The 15617-nt window shown below is 37.4% G+C and overlaps 2 protein-coding genes across 7 annotated transcripts in view; one reads left to right on the forward strand and one right to left on the reverse strand.

Annotated features, from left to right (window-relative positions):
* GLMN (glomulin, FKBP associated protein) overlaps positions 1-15617 on the reverse strand; it is a 35544-nt gene that overhangs the window by 6715 nt on the left and 13212 nt on the right. For 3 of the 6 annotated variants that reach the window (XM_027890676.1, XM_027890677.1, XM_027890678.1), the window contains 4 exons: positions 14890-14953; positions 11598-11721; positions 10114-10196; positions 9492-9985 (listed from right to left, as the gene is read on the reverse strand). In XM_027890676.1, coding sequence (XP_027746477.1) covers positions 9878-9985; positions 10114-10196; positions 11598-11721; positions 14890-14953 — 379 coding nt within the window. In that variant the 3' untranslated portion in view covers positions 9492-9877. Of the gene's footprint in view, positions 1-303; positions 411-5706; positions 5853-9491; positions 9986-10113; positions 10197-11597; positions 11722-14889; positions 14954-15617 lie in introns of those variants that run through there. The other 3 variants (XR_003571986.1, XR_003571987.1, XM_027890679.1) reach the window with 2 other exon arrangements.
* Positions 766-9498, forward strand: CUNH1orf146 (chromosome unknown C1orf146 homolog). Its single transcript, XM_027890684.1, is given in 7 exon segments — positions 766-891; positions 893-967; positions 1565-1690; positions 3544-3637; positions 4749-4917; positions 7401-7479; positions 8755-9498. Coding segments are annotated over 7 exon segments (774 nt in total). The 5' UTR covers positions 766-780; the 3' UTR covers positions 8875-9498.

Consider the following 15617-nt stretch of genomic DNA (forward strand, 5'->3'; position numbering starts at 1 on the left):
AATTCACATTGACATATGTCAGCAGGATCATCAACCCTCATTATAAAACTGCCTTATTACTTTATAATTGTACTTTAAAATAATTCCTGATGTTCTCAGCTCCCTGATTTCTGTATGCAGTCAGAGCACATGGTGCCACTCTGTCACAGGACATGGTTTCACAGTTGGTTGGTCCTGTCACAGCTCTCCAGAACACAGCAGTTGGGATACCAAATACATCTGTTATTTTCCTTTTATTTGCTGACTGTCACATTTATGCTCCACAGGAATTTAAAAATTCAGTATTAGAAAGACTTGACTTACTAGGAAAAGTAGCATGACATTCCCGTATCCTTGCAGCGCAGGGTAACCATAACTTCCATGCGTTGCACCAACAGGAGAGGGAAATCGGGTGTGAATCCACTTCTTGTCTAGAACAAAAAGGAGAAGAGTGATTTTTAAATCACTGTCTAATTATTTTTATGCAAGGCAGACAATTTGCTATTTAAATGTATAATTTTTAATAGATGAGGTCACTTCTATTTTAAAACGCTCTAAAGTGGTTTAAAGGGGAAAGCTTTTACTAAAATCTCAGATTTTCAGTAAAATGGCGGTTTCAGTATAGTATTTGAAGCTAGACTCATGCCTGGGTGAAGAGCAGAGCTGGAAATCAATGCTTTTCCAGTGCTTTTTATGATTGCACTCCAACTCTGCTATGTGAAGTACTGTTTCCTTTTATATGATGAAAAAAGAAGCTCTAACACACTCGGTATTTCTTTTTCACTGAAAGTGGTGCTGAAAATGTCACAATCTGCCCTTACACAGCAGCAGGCGCTCAGGCCAACACCGGGTTCTGGACGTTTTTATGTGGGCAGTTCCAGGATGGTCAGCAGGAGCCAGTCCCGGTACACCGCCAAGGAGCAGCGGCGGAGGAAAGGCAGCCCCACTGCCCCCTCACCTCAGCCCCGGCGCGATTCCTCGTCCGTGTGTAAGTTCCGTGCCCTGTCGCGGTGGCCGGAGCCGTGCCCGCCATCCCCGGCGCGGGGGCAGCGCTGGCTCCAGGGCCGCGGCTGCTCCTGAGGGCTGAGGCGGCAGCGCGAGACACCGGCCCCTTCCCCCGCCGGCCCTCGCTGTGCCGGCCGCGCCACCCGCGGCTCCAGATCAGCGCCGGAACAGGTTTTGAGATCGGGGAGAGGCCCGGCTGAAGTTTACAACCAACAGCACAAAGGTATCCCTGGAACCGGCCAGACCCAGCCCGAGGGCTGCTTCCCGCTCCTGCCGGGAGCTCCCGTGTCCCCAACTGCTCCACTCGAGCCTGGCGGACACAGAAACGCCTGCCAAGATGCATAGCCAGGAATATTTTCAGAACAGTGTTATGCCTGATAGAGGAAGCCTGCTCAGATGCAGATTCTTTAAAGCCACTTAGGTATTTAATTGCCATCTTAAATTAGTTCACTGGCAGTAGGCACCTGTTACATTCTGGGGAACTGAGTAATGCCCTGATTTTTAATCAGCTCTTTGATGTGTTCATGTGCTTTAAACACCTCGTTAATTGGCAGGAAATTGTTGTCTCTCTTTTCCCTAGCTTTTCAGAAGGTGTCACCTGGGATCTCACTGCAGAGCCATTAGACCATTGAAAAAAATGACAGAAAGTTGTGGGCAGGAGCAGACGAGATGGGTAACAACAGTCATTATGAGCACAGCTCTGCAGGTACAGTACCACGTGTCAAGACCAGCATCTGACTCACTAAGAAATGCTGAAAAATCATGTCCTATATTCTATATGTGGAAACATTTTATTCAATGTCAATTAATAGAGTTTTCAGAGGATGAAACAGTCTGAAGCTGCTTCTACTGGAGTACTGGTTCTTTTTGTGTGTCTATATTTTCTCCTAGCTACTTCCGTAGCTATTTAGTATTCTTGCCACCTGCTATTCTGAGTTAAACTGCTTTAGGATTGTTCTCCTGGCTCATCATTTTTGTACCGCACTGATGCCGCTTCCAGTTAGCGCTATAAATAATTTCATCAGAAATGTTTTTCAGTTTTCTGAATTTCTCCCTAAACACTTTATTTTCTACTACACAGTATCAACACTGGGGCAGACGATTACTCAGTAAGCACATAATTCAGTTTAAAATAGTGAATCTTGCAGAAATTGATATATATTTATATCTGTCAACATCAGAAGCCTTGACTGTGTTCCCAAGTAAAGTGAAAGGGTATGTCAATGAGCTGGTAATTAGTTTCTGCAGCTGAGGCCAATTTCATGCCAGCTGATGAGAATTTAGAGGCAAGAGGGCTTTGATTCACAGGCAAAAATATCTCATGCTAGCTTGGCTGACAAGGTTATCACCCCATCTCTGCTGGGTAAATGGGTGAACCATGTTGAAATAATTCCTGAATCACCTCAGTTTAAAGCCTATTCTTATTTGCCCCTGTGTCTTGGAATTTATAGCCTGTAAACTGTGCCTGTTTGGGAACTGCTTCAAGAGCAACTTAATCCATAATATGGTGAGAGGTATTGGGTGGCAGTGATTTCATCAGCTATACCAGCATAACCCATTGCTATTAATAAGCTCTTCAGCTCTATTCAGAACTATTGCTGTTAGTAAGGGCTTCCCATACACAGAGCTGAATACAAATCTAAGATGGCTTTCTGTATCAGTTTTGGTTATAAGCTTTCTCTTTTTCCAGTACAGCTATCATTTTCTTACAGCTGTTCTTTATATTTGTGCATTTTCTCCAAAATTGTAGTTATAAGCAGTTGCCACTGAGTGTTCCCTTTCCAGACCAGTTGAAAGCATGACATTTCTGGTTACTGTCTCCTTCAGGGTTCACTTGCTATACAGATTTTATTTTGTACTCTTCCACTAAATCATGACACTTTCCTCTATAGGCAGGTTGGCTATATTTTAAATGGGTAGGTTAAAGAACATGTTATTAGCTAAAAAGGATTCTGTGATTTAACCTTTAAAATATGTTAGTTCAAGCAGCTTTTGTAGAACATACTGCAGAAATGCTTTTTGCAAGCTGAAAAATACATCCACACCCTTTCCATTCTGTAGATGATTATGATTATTAGTTTTCCTCAGTGGATTGCATTCTGTCAAAAAGCTTTAAAGAAAATCATGTCCCATACATAATTTCTGAACTATTTTCCAACTGAGATGCTGACATCTGTGAAAATAATGCAGTTTAATTAACTGGAGTCATAGAAACACACTACTGTGTGTTCCTCACTTCTGCAAATACTCCTTTAGCACTTCTTACAAAAACAGACTGTAAAATATTTGAGCTTCTCTATGCATTATGCAGGAGCTTCCTGAGACAAACTGAATGTGCATGTACAGAGTTGTTTTTCAGTGTAACTTCCAATCCAATACTTTAAAAATTCATTAATTGAAAATGTTCAACATCTTTAGTACTTAGTTTTTATTCCATTCGCAATCCTACCGCAACGATGCTAAAGGTCTGTCTATAATGGTTCAGATGATGCTTTAAGGATATTTTTAACTTGTGAGCTGAAAACATATTTTTAAAATAACCTTTTAAAATTTATTTAGGATCATGAAATTTCTACAATTCTACAGAGGCAACAACACCGAGTTCGATATTCAGAATCAGTGGAAACTGGATCTGTGATTTTTCCTCTTTCTGGTGCAGTACTTTAAAGTTTGTCCTTTTAAATCATAAACTCCAGTGAGGTACAAGATCAGGTGCTGTTGTGGGCTGTGCTAAACTGAATAAAATCTGTCTTGTTGGAATGTTGTGCAGCAGTGAAAGGAGCTGTTCTATGATTGAATGCAAATCAGATGAAACAGAGAACTTTGGGAACAAAACACTGTCATTATTTTTTAATTTTCTGGGGATATCTTGTAGAACAGCTACATGAGATTTGGTGAACTGTTCAGTAAAATCTTATTATAACTGAGCCAACATGCTGAATGCCACTAACATGTAAGCTGCCATCAAGATCTTGAGTATGCACGGCTATAAATGTTAAGAGTGAACCGAGACCTTTGGCTGTCAACTTCCAAGTTGAATTTGAAGACCTGGTGGAAGCAGAGGAGGCAGGGAAAGGATTATTTGAGTGGCTTTGATTAGGAAATCACTTAAACTGTAAATATGAAATATCTACTTTCCTTTTTAGAGCAGAAGATGGTTTAGACACGTACATGAGATCCTTTATCTGCAGTTTTCCTGAACTGTAAGGACTAGCACACATACAAAAGCCAAGTCTTCTGTATGCTCAATTGTTAAGCCTCCTAGTCTTCAGCCTCCTTAGCTTTCCCTTTCAGAATAACTTAGTTGAAAGGGCTATAATTACATTTTTCAGGGTAGACAGTTTAGCTAACTTTTAAGATTTTAAAACTGTTTAATTTAAAAACACGACTTGCTGAGCTCTTCAGTCAGCCTTTGCATTTGCCCTAAATTCATTCCTTTATAGCAGTTGCTTGTTCTTGCAGCATATGCTTTCAAAGGCATTCAGATATGTCTACTTTGAGTGGATTGAATAAATGTTTTTTTAATGTTATGGTAGAAAAATAACCTCTGAGTTATTTTTAGTTTTATCTTAAAATTACTAGTCATCAGTGGCCAAACCTCATGACTGCATTCCACGGTCAAAGATGTGTAAATTCATTCATGTGTTTTGTTCCATTGCCTTTTAAACTAATGGTTAAATTAAGAATTCTGCTTCCGGGTTTGTGCTAAGAACTTCATCCCATTATTGCCACATTAGGTACATTTACATGATTTTCCTCAATAGGTGTTGCATTTATACTGTCAGACACTCAAGATTTGCTTAGGACAGGAGAAGAACAGTTTTCTGAAAGAATTCAGAGGTTCATAGGCATTCATCGCAACAGTTTTCTGGTTTTGTCAGCTGCTCTTCATGGACCAGAAGAATGGAGTGTCATGTTCAGGATTCAGAAAAGGTAGGATTTCCACATCAAACCAAACTTTTTATTGCTAGGAAGAAATGAAGCAGCAGTCTTAGATTTGGGAATATTATTTTAGGAATTAACGGGGCAAGTGGCAATGGGCAGAAACTGATGCACAGGAAGTTCTCCCTGAATACTGATGTAATCTTTTTGGATTTCAGTGTCTTATTATACAAAGCTAGAACAATTGAAATAGTGTTTTTATACTTTTGGTATAAAATAACATTAAAACTGGTTTGTTTAAAACTTTTGTCTATGATTTCTAATGAAGCCTGAAAACTTGCATGTTTCTGTACATACCTGCTGACAACAGCGATCAGATTGTGCTCCATGCTTGCGGTCAAAACTATTTTCTGGTAGGTACAGTAGCCCTAACTGCAGCTGATTGTCACTCCTGGCCTCAAGAAGTGACTATTTTAATGAAGTCTTTGATCTTTACCTCCTTGAAACTAACACCAGTTTCATTAAATCCCAGGCATACTGCCAAAGGCTGATGAATAGCAGAGTGTATGGGATGAAATGTAAGAAATCTATTACCCGTTTGTGAAAATGCCATAAATTTTCATGAGAGGTCTTAAAAGTTCTGCCACTATTCAGCAAGAACATGTTACTCAGCTGATGGCAAGGCTAATTTCTCAATCTAGATCGTGGTAATGTACAACAGATTTTGTGCATCTGTTGATCACTAAAACGCGATGTTTTGGAACTGTATTCCATTTGGCAAGTCAGTAATTTTATTAAAAGAAAAACAGTTTTATCATTGCAAGCAATATCAAATTCATGTTGACAAGGCACAATTATATTTTAAATGCATTTGCTTTTTTACTACCTGGTACCTTGGAAGTCTTCTGTTGTATGTAAAGCACTGATTGAGCTTCTGCATTGGTGGGGTTGAAACTTGTGCCATATTCTTTCAAGCTACGAGTCACCTGTTGGATTTGTTAAAAAACAGAACACCTCAGTACTTTCAGGTTGTCTTCTATTACTGTTTCTTTCTGCTTGTCTATGGTTTTGCTGCAACTGGGAAAGGATTGTTTTTTATTATTAAAAAGAAAATTATAGGATTCTTCAACAACATGGGCACTTTCTGTAAGGTTGTGTATAGTGTGGATGAAGTGGGAGAAAAGCAGTAGCTTAAATGAGCATTCCACTAATAACCACTAATAAGTGTTAATAACCTGTCACTAATAAGTGTGTGACAGGTTTCTAACACCCTGGAGGAAAGACCAGACGTGTGTTCAAATGGCCACTATTCTGCTGTAACTGGAAGCAGAACTGTTCAGAAAAACAGATTTTCATGGATCTCGGTAAATAGGCCTAACTGTTTCTTTGTTGCACTTTGTTCATTTCATGCTTTAGTTAGCCCATTCTAGTATTAATAAAATTGCAGCAATTTATTTGTCTAATCCCTGAATGCAAATCTAACCACAGTTCCTGCATCAGATCTTAGCGAAACTCAAGAGGGGATTGAGTGCCTACTCTTAGGCTAGGACAGTGCCTGTAACAGTTTTGCTAATTAGAAGCAAGGGCAGACAAGTTCAGATGAGATACCGAACCAGCATGGGGTCTTATCGTGAGTCCAAGTCATCAGCCAGATTGCAGGGAAGAGCAGGTGGTAGGCACAAGGGGAGGTCACAGGGGAGTATGCAACTGAGCAGCTGGGCAATTCACTTGGATTACATTTTTGCTTATTTAAAATTCTTCTTTCTCTGTTGTTAAGTCCCTCTCCTGTTTTAGCTCTACAACAGAAAACAGCAGCAGCACTCACGTTTTGTCACTGTTACAACACACTTCAAGTACCAGTCTGAAGGAGAGGCTCTGTGCTTGCTAAGCTTTGATCTCTCCACTGAATGACAACTGATGCTACTATTTAAAATCTTCAGAATCCATTCTCAAGAACAAATGCATATGAATAACACTATTTATAGAAAGAGAGTGAATTTTAGGTCAAAGTATTTGAGTGAAAAAGCCTTTACATGAAAGTAAATTATCCCCTTATCTGAACCCCGTCTGGAATACAGGTTGTTTTATTTATAGTACACTACAAAGATTTAGCTCAAATCCTGAAGTATTTTTAGCACAGTGTCTTACTTTCCTGTGTTTTTCCAAAGCCATAAAAATAACCCAGATATTTTTTATTGCCACTGAGAATAGTCTTCAGCAATATCACAGAGGAGGGTTTAGTTCTCTCTGAGTGTAAACATGCTTAAGAAGTGCTGATTGATTGTCCAAGAGCCCTAGATAAAGAAATGAGCCTTTCCAAATCCCACCTAAATATGTGGTACAGAAATGGGACAGATGGCTACACAAACAGCATGAATTCTCCACTCACTTCTAAGGATAAAAACAGTCTCTATGTAAGTAAAATTGCAGAGTAAAAAGTTGTTTACAACATGTGGGAATGCATTTTGAGTTTTTTAGCATAACAAATTAAATACACATTCTAAAACTAAACTTTAATTTATTTTGATGTGCAGATTCCTGGGCAGTAATTTACGTGTAATACCAGTTCATAATCCTGCTGAAACTGTTAAATTAATGCTAACTATGGCTAAGGTAAGTTCAGTTGCATATACTTAAAAATATTAGTTATTAATCAGGAAAAGCCAAGAACTATAAAACATTTGGTTTTCCTTAATGGAACTCTGGGTTATACTGACCACAATCCATTAATACACTGAGGTAGGATTGGTCCTCTTATGTTTTAGCTGAGTCTTTATTGTTAAAGGTAACTTAAAAGGTCTTAATAGCATCTGCAAAGACACATTAGATATTTAAGAGCTCATTTGGCTCTTACCACTGTTAGGTTAGAATGTCTTCATTTACTAGTGTAGAACCAGCATAAGATCTAAATATGTAATGAATTCAGCGTAAAGTAAAAATGCTATCTTAAAACTTAGTTACAAGTAGTTACTTGTGAATTTTTAGTGATGCACACACTAGTGTATTACTGCTACAGCTTACTGTCATGTATCTGTGGATCTGCAACATACCCAGTATCAGCAATATATTATTAATTAAATCTATTTACTGAAACTCTTTAAAGGCCATTTTTCCATGAAAACTCTAAATTTAGCTATGAACTGTATCAGTACTAGCAGTATCCCATGTACCAAAACTAGAAAGAGTGGGTTGAATGACTTGTTAGGAAGGAATCAAAAACTAATTTAGCTTCTATGCTTTCCTGAAATGAGCATCTCAAAATAATAAGCATTAACCTATTCAGAGTATGCATCATTTTAATAAGCTTCATCTCACCTAATGCATGGCAAAAGTTAAATACATATGACAATATTGAACATTGTACTTTTTATGGAATATAGTGATGCCCAGTCTCTTAATACAGCATTTACCTAAAAGCTTGTAAGATTCAAGTTTATAGGTTCAGCAGTAATTTGCTGTTCTACTTGTTCAGAACATTTGCACCAGCCTTCAACAGGAGAGCCCTGTAAGAAGCGGTGACAGCACCTATCACGTCTGCTGGTTGCCACTGCATTCTTTCTTACTGATACAAAGCCAGTTTAATGAGCTCATCATTTGCCAAAGAATCAGTAACTGGTACAAGGCCTAAAAATCACCTTCTTTTTGCCCCAGGTTACTAGATACGCCAAGGGAGCAATACCATCCAACTAATCCCAAGCTACCATTCCCAGCTCCTGCTGAAATACTGTCACTTCTATGTACATCATTCCTGAACACCTACTGCAGAACATGATTCAGATTTCACTGCTGAATAATTTTGCACTTGTACTATTGGAAATATAGGATGTAGAATATTCAATTATCTAGGAGTTACTGTGCCTTACTCATAATACTTTTCTTCTCCCTAAGATAACTTCCAAGCCACAAGCAGATGATACTCGTTACAAAATGGAAATGATAAAAGCCCAAATAACAGAAAAAAGTCCAGTTTGGAAGATGCTCCAGGAGTACCAATCGCACCGTAATTAATTTAGTGTTTGGGGTTTTTATTCATAAATAGAATGGCTACATTTTAAACAAAATATAGAATGTTCTTAAAAATATAATTACATTTAAAAAGACTATATACAACATATGCATTTGGAATGAAAATTCATATTAAACAACTATACAGTGAAAAATACCATACTTGATACCAAACGTGCATTCCAAGCACGGGGAAAAGGGATTTACCTGCACTATAGAAAAGTCATCCTTATTTTTAACTTGATTCTGAACTTACAGTCTCATCTCTTCATAAATAATTTCTTTCCCAAACTATTTACTATGTCTTAAGGAAAACTTTATCATTAAAGATAAAGATGATCAGAGCAATTCCAAAATACAGGTTTCCCAAGCATACACAGGTATATGCATGAAATCTCACACTGCTTTTTAAACACAGGCATTATCTGTTATGTTACTAAGTTTTAACATCTTACTTGGCTCAAAGTTGATGTGTTTTCCTTTAAACCTGGTTTCCTTTGCCACAGTGTTTTACCATCTATAGATGGTATATTCTATACTGTTATCTAGCAATACCTTACAGTCTGTTTGCAAATATAGAAGCTTGTTTGTCAACATAAAACCATGCTAATAAAAATAACTTATGCTGAAACAGTGCTTTTTAATTAATGGTTCTTCAGTCACTTTATAAAAATGTCTGTAATTCACAATACCAGTCAGTAACTCTAGCTAACAAATTCTGAGAATTTAAAGAAAAATAAATGCCCAGCCACACCTCTTTGCCACAACAGAAGAGCATACCCCAACCTTGTTCTTAGCTTCTAAACTTAAGAGAAAGCATCAAATTCTGAAGAGGAGTAAATAGACCCTATTTGTGAATCACATGCAACAAGAGCAGCATTTGCAATTCTTCTGGAGGCCATTCTAAATTGCTCCTCTTTAAAGGCTGGTAGCCTCCTTTGCAACTAAAGTCTCCCAGTCTAAATGAACTTGTAAGGAGTATGTTAATTCAAATACTTCAGCTGACCTAACTATTTTCATCCATTACAGCTTTTATTTTCACTTCAATGAGTTCTTCTACTCGAGCTAGAACACTTTCTATTAAATCAAACGTGAAGAGAGCCGAGTGTAAAACCTGAAATGACAAAAAAGATTAGTGTTACTTTTATTATTTTTTTTAACTCACTGTACATGTACTTTTGTCTCCACATTGAAAAGAAGATGGCAATACTTCTGATAGCTCTGAAGGAAATGCAAACTCACCTGAAGCTGCATTCCAGTAGTCATGGCAGGCATCTTTTCCCCACTAACAGTTACAGAACAAACTGTGTTAGAACTGTGGGCCTCTGTAGAAGAAAATAACCAACATGACTCTTAGAATGAAAAGAATATTCAATATTATTAGAATTTTGAGACAGTAATTGTTAGGAACACAAACCTAGGGATTGAGCAAAAATGATGGAAAGTGCTGAACCTTCAGAGGAAGGCAGTTTGAGCTGGATGCTCTCTCTACACTTTCTATAACACGAATGTCTACATCACTAAACAGGCAAGATCTGCAACTCAAAAATATTTTATACAGCTCAAATTCTCTTGGAATGGAAAAATAAATTTTATCTGGTCAGTTGTTAATAAATTTTTAAAATTTCCACATCCAGGGAGATAGTAGGAGGTTCTTAAGTTTGATTTAATGAATCCAGACATGAAATACTTATTTTATTAAGAAAAGGCTGCAGGCTTCTCTGTTTCAGACACATTACTTGCAGCAGGCTAAACTATAAGGACAGGTCTGAAAACTAAGGGGAAAACCTCTTACGTTCAGACCACATCCTTAAAATAAAATGTAATTCTTACAAAGATTATACACTGGGGAAGGAAGGTAAACCATTTAAGGTCACGTTAGATGTCCTCTTCCGAACTTAAATCCCTTTATACTTTGTCAAAGGCTAGAGAAATGTAAGAGAGACTTAAAGAAAAAACTTCCTGATTAATTTTGAAGGATTCCCTTTAGAAAGATATACAGAGGTTGCCTTCAGAAAAAAAAAAAAAAAACAACCTTCTTTGCCTCACACTTATATAGTTTACTACAGAATAGGGTAAGACTAGGGGCAAAAAGCTGTACTGACATTTTTAGTAGCAGACCTTAGGCCATCTTTAATTATACTGGAGACCACAAGGAACAGAGGATCTGACATACAGAGATCCCCTCAAGCAGCTACAGCTCTTGTGCCCCATGCAATGTGTCTGCTTAACCCAGAGCAGAACCTGATTCTGTGTGTCAGATTAAAAAAAAAAAAAAAAAAAAAAAAAAAAAAAAAAAAAAAAAATCCAGATTGTAACGCTTCAGGCTTTAGAGAGCACTGTGTGACTTATTTCTTCTCTTGTTAACCTCCCTACACCTGGTACGAAACCTAAGGGCCATGTATTCTTATATGTTGCTCCTGAGTAACATTAAAATCAAAAGGATAAATGCAGAAGAAGCTTTGAAGGTGTTCATGTGACAGTTCTGTTAGGTTTCCGTAAGATTTACAAATGTGATGACAGATAAACAAGTTCAGATTTTTCTGACCAATTACAAAAAATTTTAATATCAAATATAGCAACTCCTGAATTATTATCTGAGGTTTGGAATAGCGTCAACAGCTAAATAAAACATGATCTATACAGCACTCACCAATTCTTTGTTTCCAAAGGATTATCAAAGTTTCTAGATATGAACAAAACTACAGGGAAAAACAACAACTAACCTTTTCTGTTTTCTTTCTTATTTTTTATTTCTGCTTCATAATGTGCTTTTGACATGTTGAGTCCTACACGCAGTGGTTTTAAAAAATTCTGCTCAATCTTGGTGAGTGTGGTCCATACACCAGTCTGTTCAAACAGAACACAGGTTACAAATCAGTTTTAATGAAGCACTACAATATTAAGTTTTTGAGCACAAGTTTTTCAGCTTATCTTTGTAACAGTGAATAGCATCATGTGGATATTTAAGCTCTCCCTCTCCATTACATCATCTGTTGATTGGAGAATGAAGCAGTAAAAAGAAGGGGGGGTGAGGGGGGAACTTGCTGTGTAGGCTGGTAACTACAGCAATGGAAATGCACATTTAAAGCTTGATTCTGTAAGCAAAGCTGAAGGGATCTTGATATGCTGGAGGGGATACTTAATCACTTTCTTGGGCTGGAATCTCTACAGCAAGTAAACAGCAGTTGTAGGTTCCTCTCAGGTAATTAGGCAGCAAAATGAAACAAATATTTAAATGAATGTTCCACTGTATCGCAATGCCAAATGAAAGTTCTGATAAATATGCTCCCCAAATGTCTATACTGCATTTAAAAAGCATTGTAGGAATGTTACTAGATATGCTACTAACCCATCCTTGGGCACAGTAGCCAAAGTGACTATGACCTCTCCCCAGTTTGGCACGGGTGGAAGAAGAGTTCACAAGGATGGCATTCATGAAGCAAGAGATACAAAAAAAGGTGTTCAAAACCAAGGCTGGTCAGGGTCACACAGCACAAGAGGAAAACTCCTCTGCCTGGGCACCTTACAAGCTTGTAGTTACAAAACTGCTGTGGAGGAAACAAACACACAGCAGCCTTTGTGTCCTTAGACACAGAGCCACTTACACAACTCCTGTCTTCAGGCAGTATCCACAAAGGGCAGAGTAAGGACGATACAAATAAGAATTCTCAATCCTCAACACAGTGAGTCCACTGATGACAGTGGAAAGTCCATCAAATTTTAATACTAAATGACACAAAGTTAACTGGTCAAGTAAGAAAAACAGTAATTACTTCCATCAGAATATGGCTAAAAAAAGGAAAGAGCTCTCTGGAAAAAATTTTAAACTTGATTAATGAAATACTTGTTGTGCAGCAGTCAAAATATCTGAACTGACATGAAGGGAGGCATTTTCTTTCTGCCCCACTTGCACTATATGAAGAGAGACAGGGAGGAAGCCAAGAAGAACTGACAGGGCTTTTTTGCCAGGAAACCCTCAGCTGTGATTTTATTTTCTCCTCAAACTGTAGGGACATTCTTTTTGCCAGGCACTAGACAGCACTGTTAGAGCAGTTCAGTGCTACGACGTGGAAGTTTTCATTAAGAATAAAAGAAGAATTTTCACCTTCCTCTCAAAGCTATGTATTTACCTGAAACTGAGTGGGCCATAATGATTACTTAAATAGTAATCGCTCCTTAAACATGAGAAATAGACATAGTCTATCCAGATTAACTAATAACATAAATAGTAAATTGGAAATGCACCATTTTTGTTACTGTTCTGGAAATCAGTGCAAGTTCCATTATTATTATTCAGTTTAGGCCAATAACATTATTAGGCACTTATAAAACTTGTATACCTGATCTCAAAGTAGTCTAAAAGGAGATCAGAATTTTTTCTGTATGTTAGAAAACAGAACATGACACGTTGGAATCCATTAGTCCAAACCACAAAGAAAATCAAGGAACTGAGAGAGAGCAACACAACATCTTAGGATATTTATCTACTGGTTAGAATACTCATATGACCATGATATTGCTTATTCAAGTCAAGAAAGACTTTATTGCACTTTAAAACTGAAAAGCAATTTTTCTTTTAACTGTCACTAATTTAAACAAGTATTTTAATGCAAAAATCAAAACATTTAATACTAAGGAGACAGCTGATACTTGTTCACTCCACAATATAGTGGATAAAAAGCTCCTGAATTGCAACAGAGGACTGTTGGAACACGATTTGAAAGAGTCAACAGAAGCTGCATTTACTCTTAGAATAAGTATTTATTAGGTAGTGGAAGGTCCTCAGACAACTAAACACAAATAATTCCGTCAGCTCTTCAATGCTGTGGTGACACAACCCAAATCAGAGCACTTAGGAACCATCTGCTGCAGGTGGACAGGACTGACTGTACACAAATCCACATGAATCCACAGATCCCTCCTGAAATGCTGCACTGATCAGCCACACAGCAGTTGAGAACAAGTACTGGTAGAGAAGTGCGAAGTGTAACAAATGTCCCTGACTGTTTCAGACAGAAAACACAAACAAAATGGAGAAGAAAGAGGTGGAGATTAGAACTAAAGCTGCTGCTTTAAACCAAGGTAGCACAATACTACATGGGTGAAATACATAAGGACAGTTTCAGTTTTTTATATATAGTGCAGAGTATGTCTGAAATATCTAAAGTCAGACATCCACACACAGAGGAAATGAAGGTAAAGGGGCAGAGCTGTAATAAAACCAGGGGTAAACTGCAGTGGTGGGCAGTTTAGGCTGGCAGGTTACCTTTGTGCATAAAATGTTCTAGGCTGTTTTCAGTAAAGCAGTGTAGCAGAAAATTGAATGGGTCTGGCCTTTCCTTTTGTAACTTCAGCAGATATATCTTACAGACAAGAATTTTTTTGATGCTGATACCTCAAGAAACTTTTAATATGTACCTATCATGCACCTGCACAGTTGCTGTAAATATGGAATACTGTTTTGCACGGCTAAAAATTAATTAAATATGATTTTTTAATATTTTCTCAGAAATCCTAACACCTTTTAGCATATTGCACAAAAAAGTGTTTTTCCTAGAGATGAATAAAATGGATCTCTTGAACTGCCAGGGTGTCTATTATTATTATTATCATCATCATTATTATTATTTTTATTATTCAGAAATCCACTTGGAGCTTTTGAGCGATACCAGCGAATAAACAAGCAAGAGTAACAAATTTTTTCTCATGGGAATGCTTGATGGGTATGTGATTTTATGGTGACACGTTCTAATGTTACGGACACAGTTTGTGAGGCAGAGTAAAAGGATTAGCTTGTTTACAGTAACAATATGAATTCAAACAAATTTCATCAGAATAAAATAACACATCACATATTTCCTAATGCTTTTAATTAAAAGCATCACTTCTGGACAACTAACCATTGCAAAGAAAAATGCAAAAACCATGTTTTCTGAATCAAAGATAACAGTATTGACGTGAATCCAGCTCTCAGGTCTCAGCTAATCAATCATTTTCAAATCAGTTAGTACTTACTTGATTATCACTTTCACAATCCTTAATGACTAAGTATCTCAGCAGATTTAGTGATGCCATAATCCTGTGAATTGAAAACATACCATTTATAATCTAGAGCACAGATTTATATTACAGGGATAATAACTTAAATTGTTCATTAACCAGATATCCTAGAAGTATCCATTTGTACAAAACGCTCGTCTGTTGAGCGATACAGCTTAGTCTAGAGCACCAGTGTGCAGTGATGTCCATACAACAGTTCACACTCTGCAAGTAACAACTGTCATCAGATTGGAGAAAGCCGCTGATTGTGAAAGAAAGAATCCCCTGAAGAGACAGAATCTTATCACAGAATTTGTAGTATGCACCTCTAGTGATCCAAAGTTGATTTGAAACTAGTGTGACAGTTTTCTTTACTACTGTATTGGATTTTTACCTTGGAGTGCTTTCTCAAATATGCTTTTTGCTTTTGTTTTACCATACTTTTTAGCAGAAATTATTATTGCCTTTTCCAGAAAAGAACTACAATTACAGATAATACTTCTGCCTTTTTGTCAGGTATGTGTCCATCTGGACTCCATCACCTTACTGATTTACAAGCCCAACCATTGCTCACCATATAAGATTTGTCCTATATGGGAGATTTTCAGAGGTATTTCAGTTATTTTTTTATTTCTTAATTTCAGTTATTTACTGTTCAGGTGGATCTGTATTCCTATTCATGAGATACTGGATTCCCAGCAGCA

This window comes from Empidonax traillii, unplaced genomic scaffold (assembly GCF_003031625.1).
Source record: "Empidonax traillii isolate 1590-97213 ecotype Southwest subspecies unplaced genomic scaffold, ASM303162v1 scaffold295:size639837, whole genome shotgun sequence".
NCBI classification, from domain to species: domain Eukaryota; kingdom Metazoa; phylum Chordata; class Aves; order Passeriformes; family Tyrannidae; genus Empidonax; species Empidonax traillii.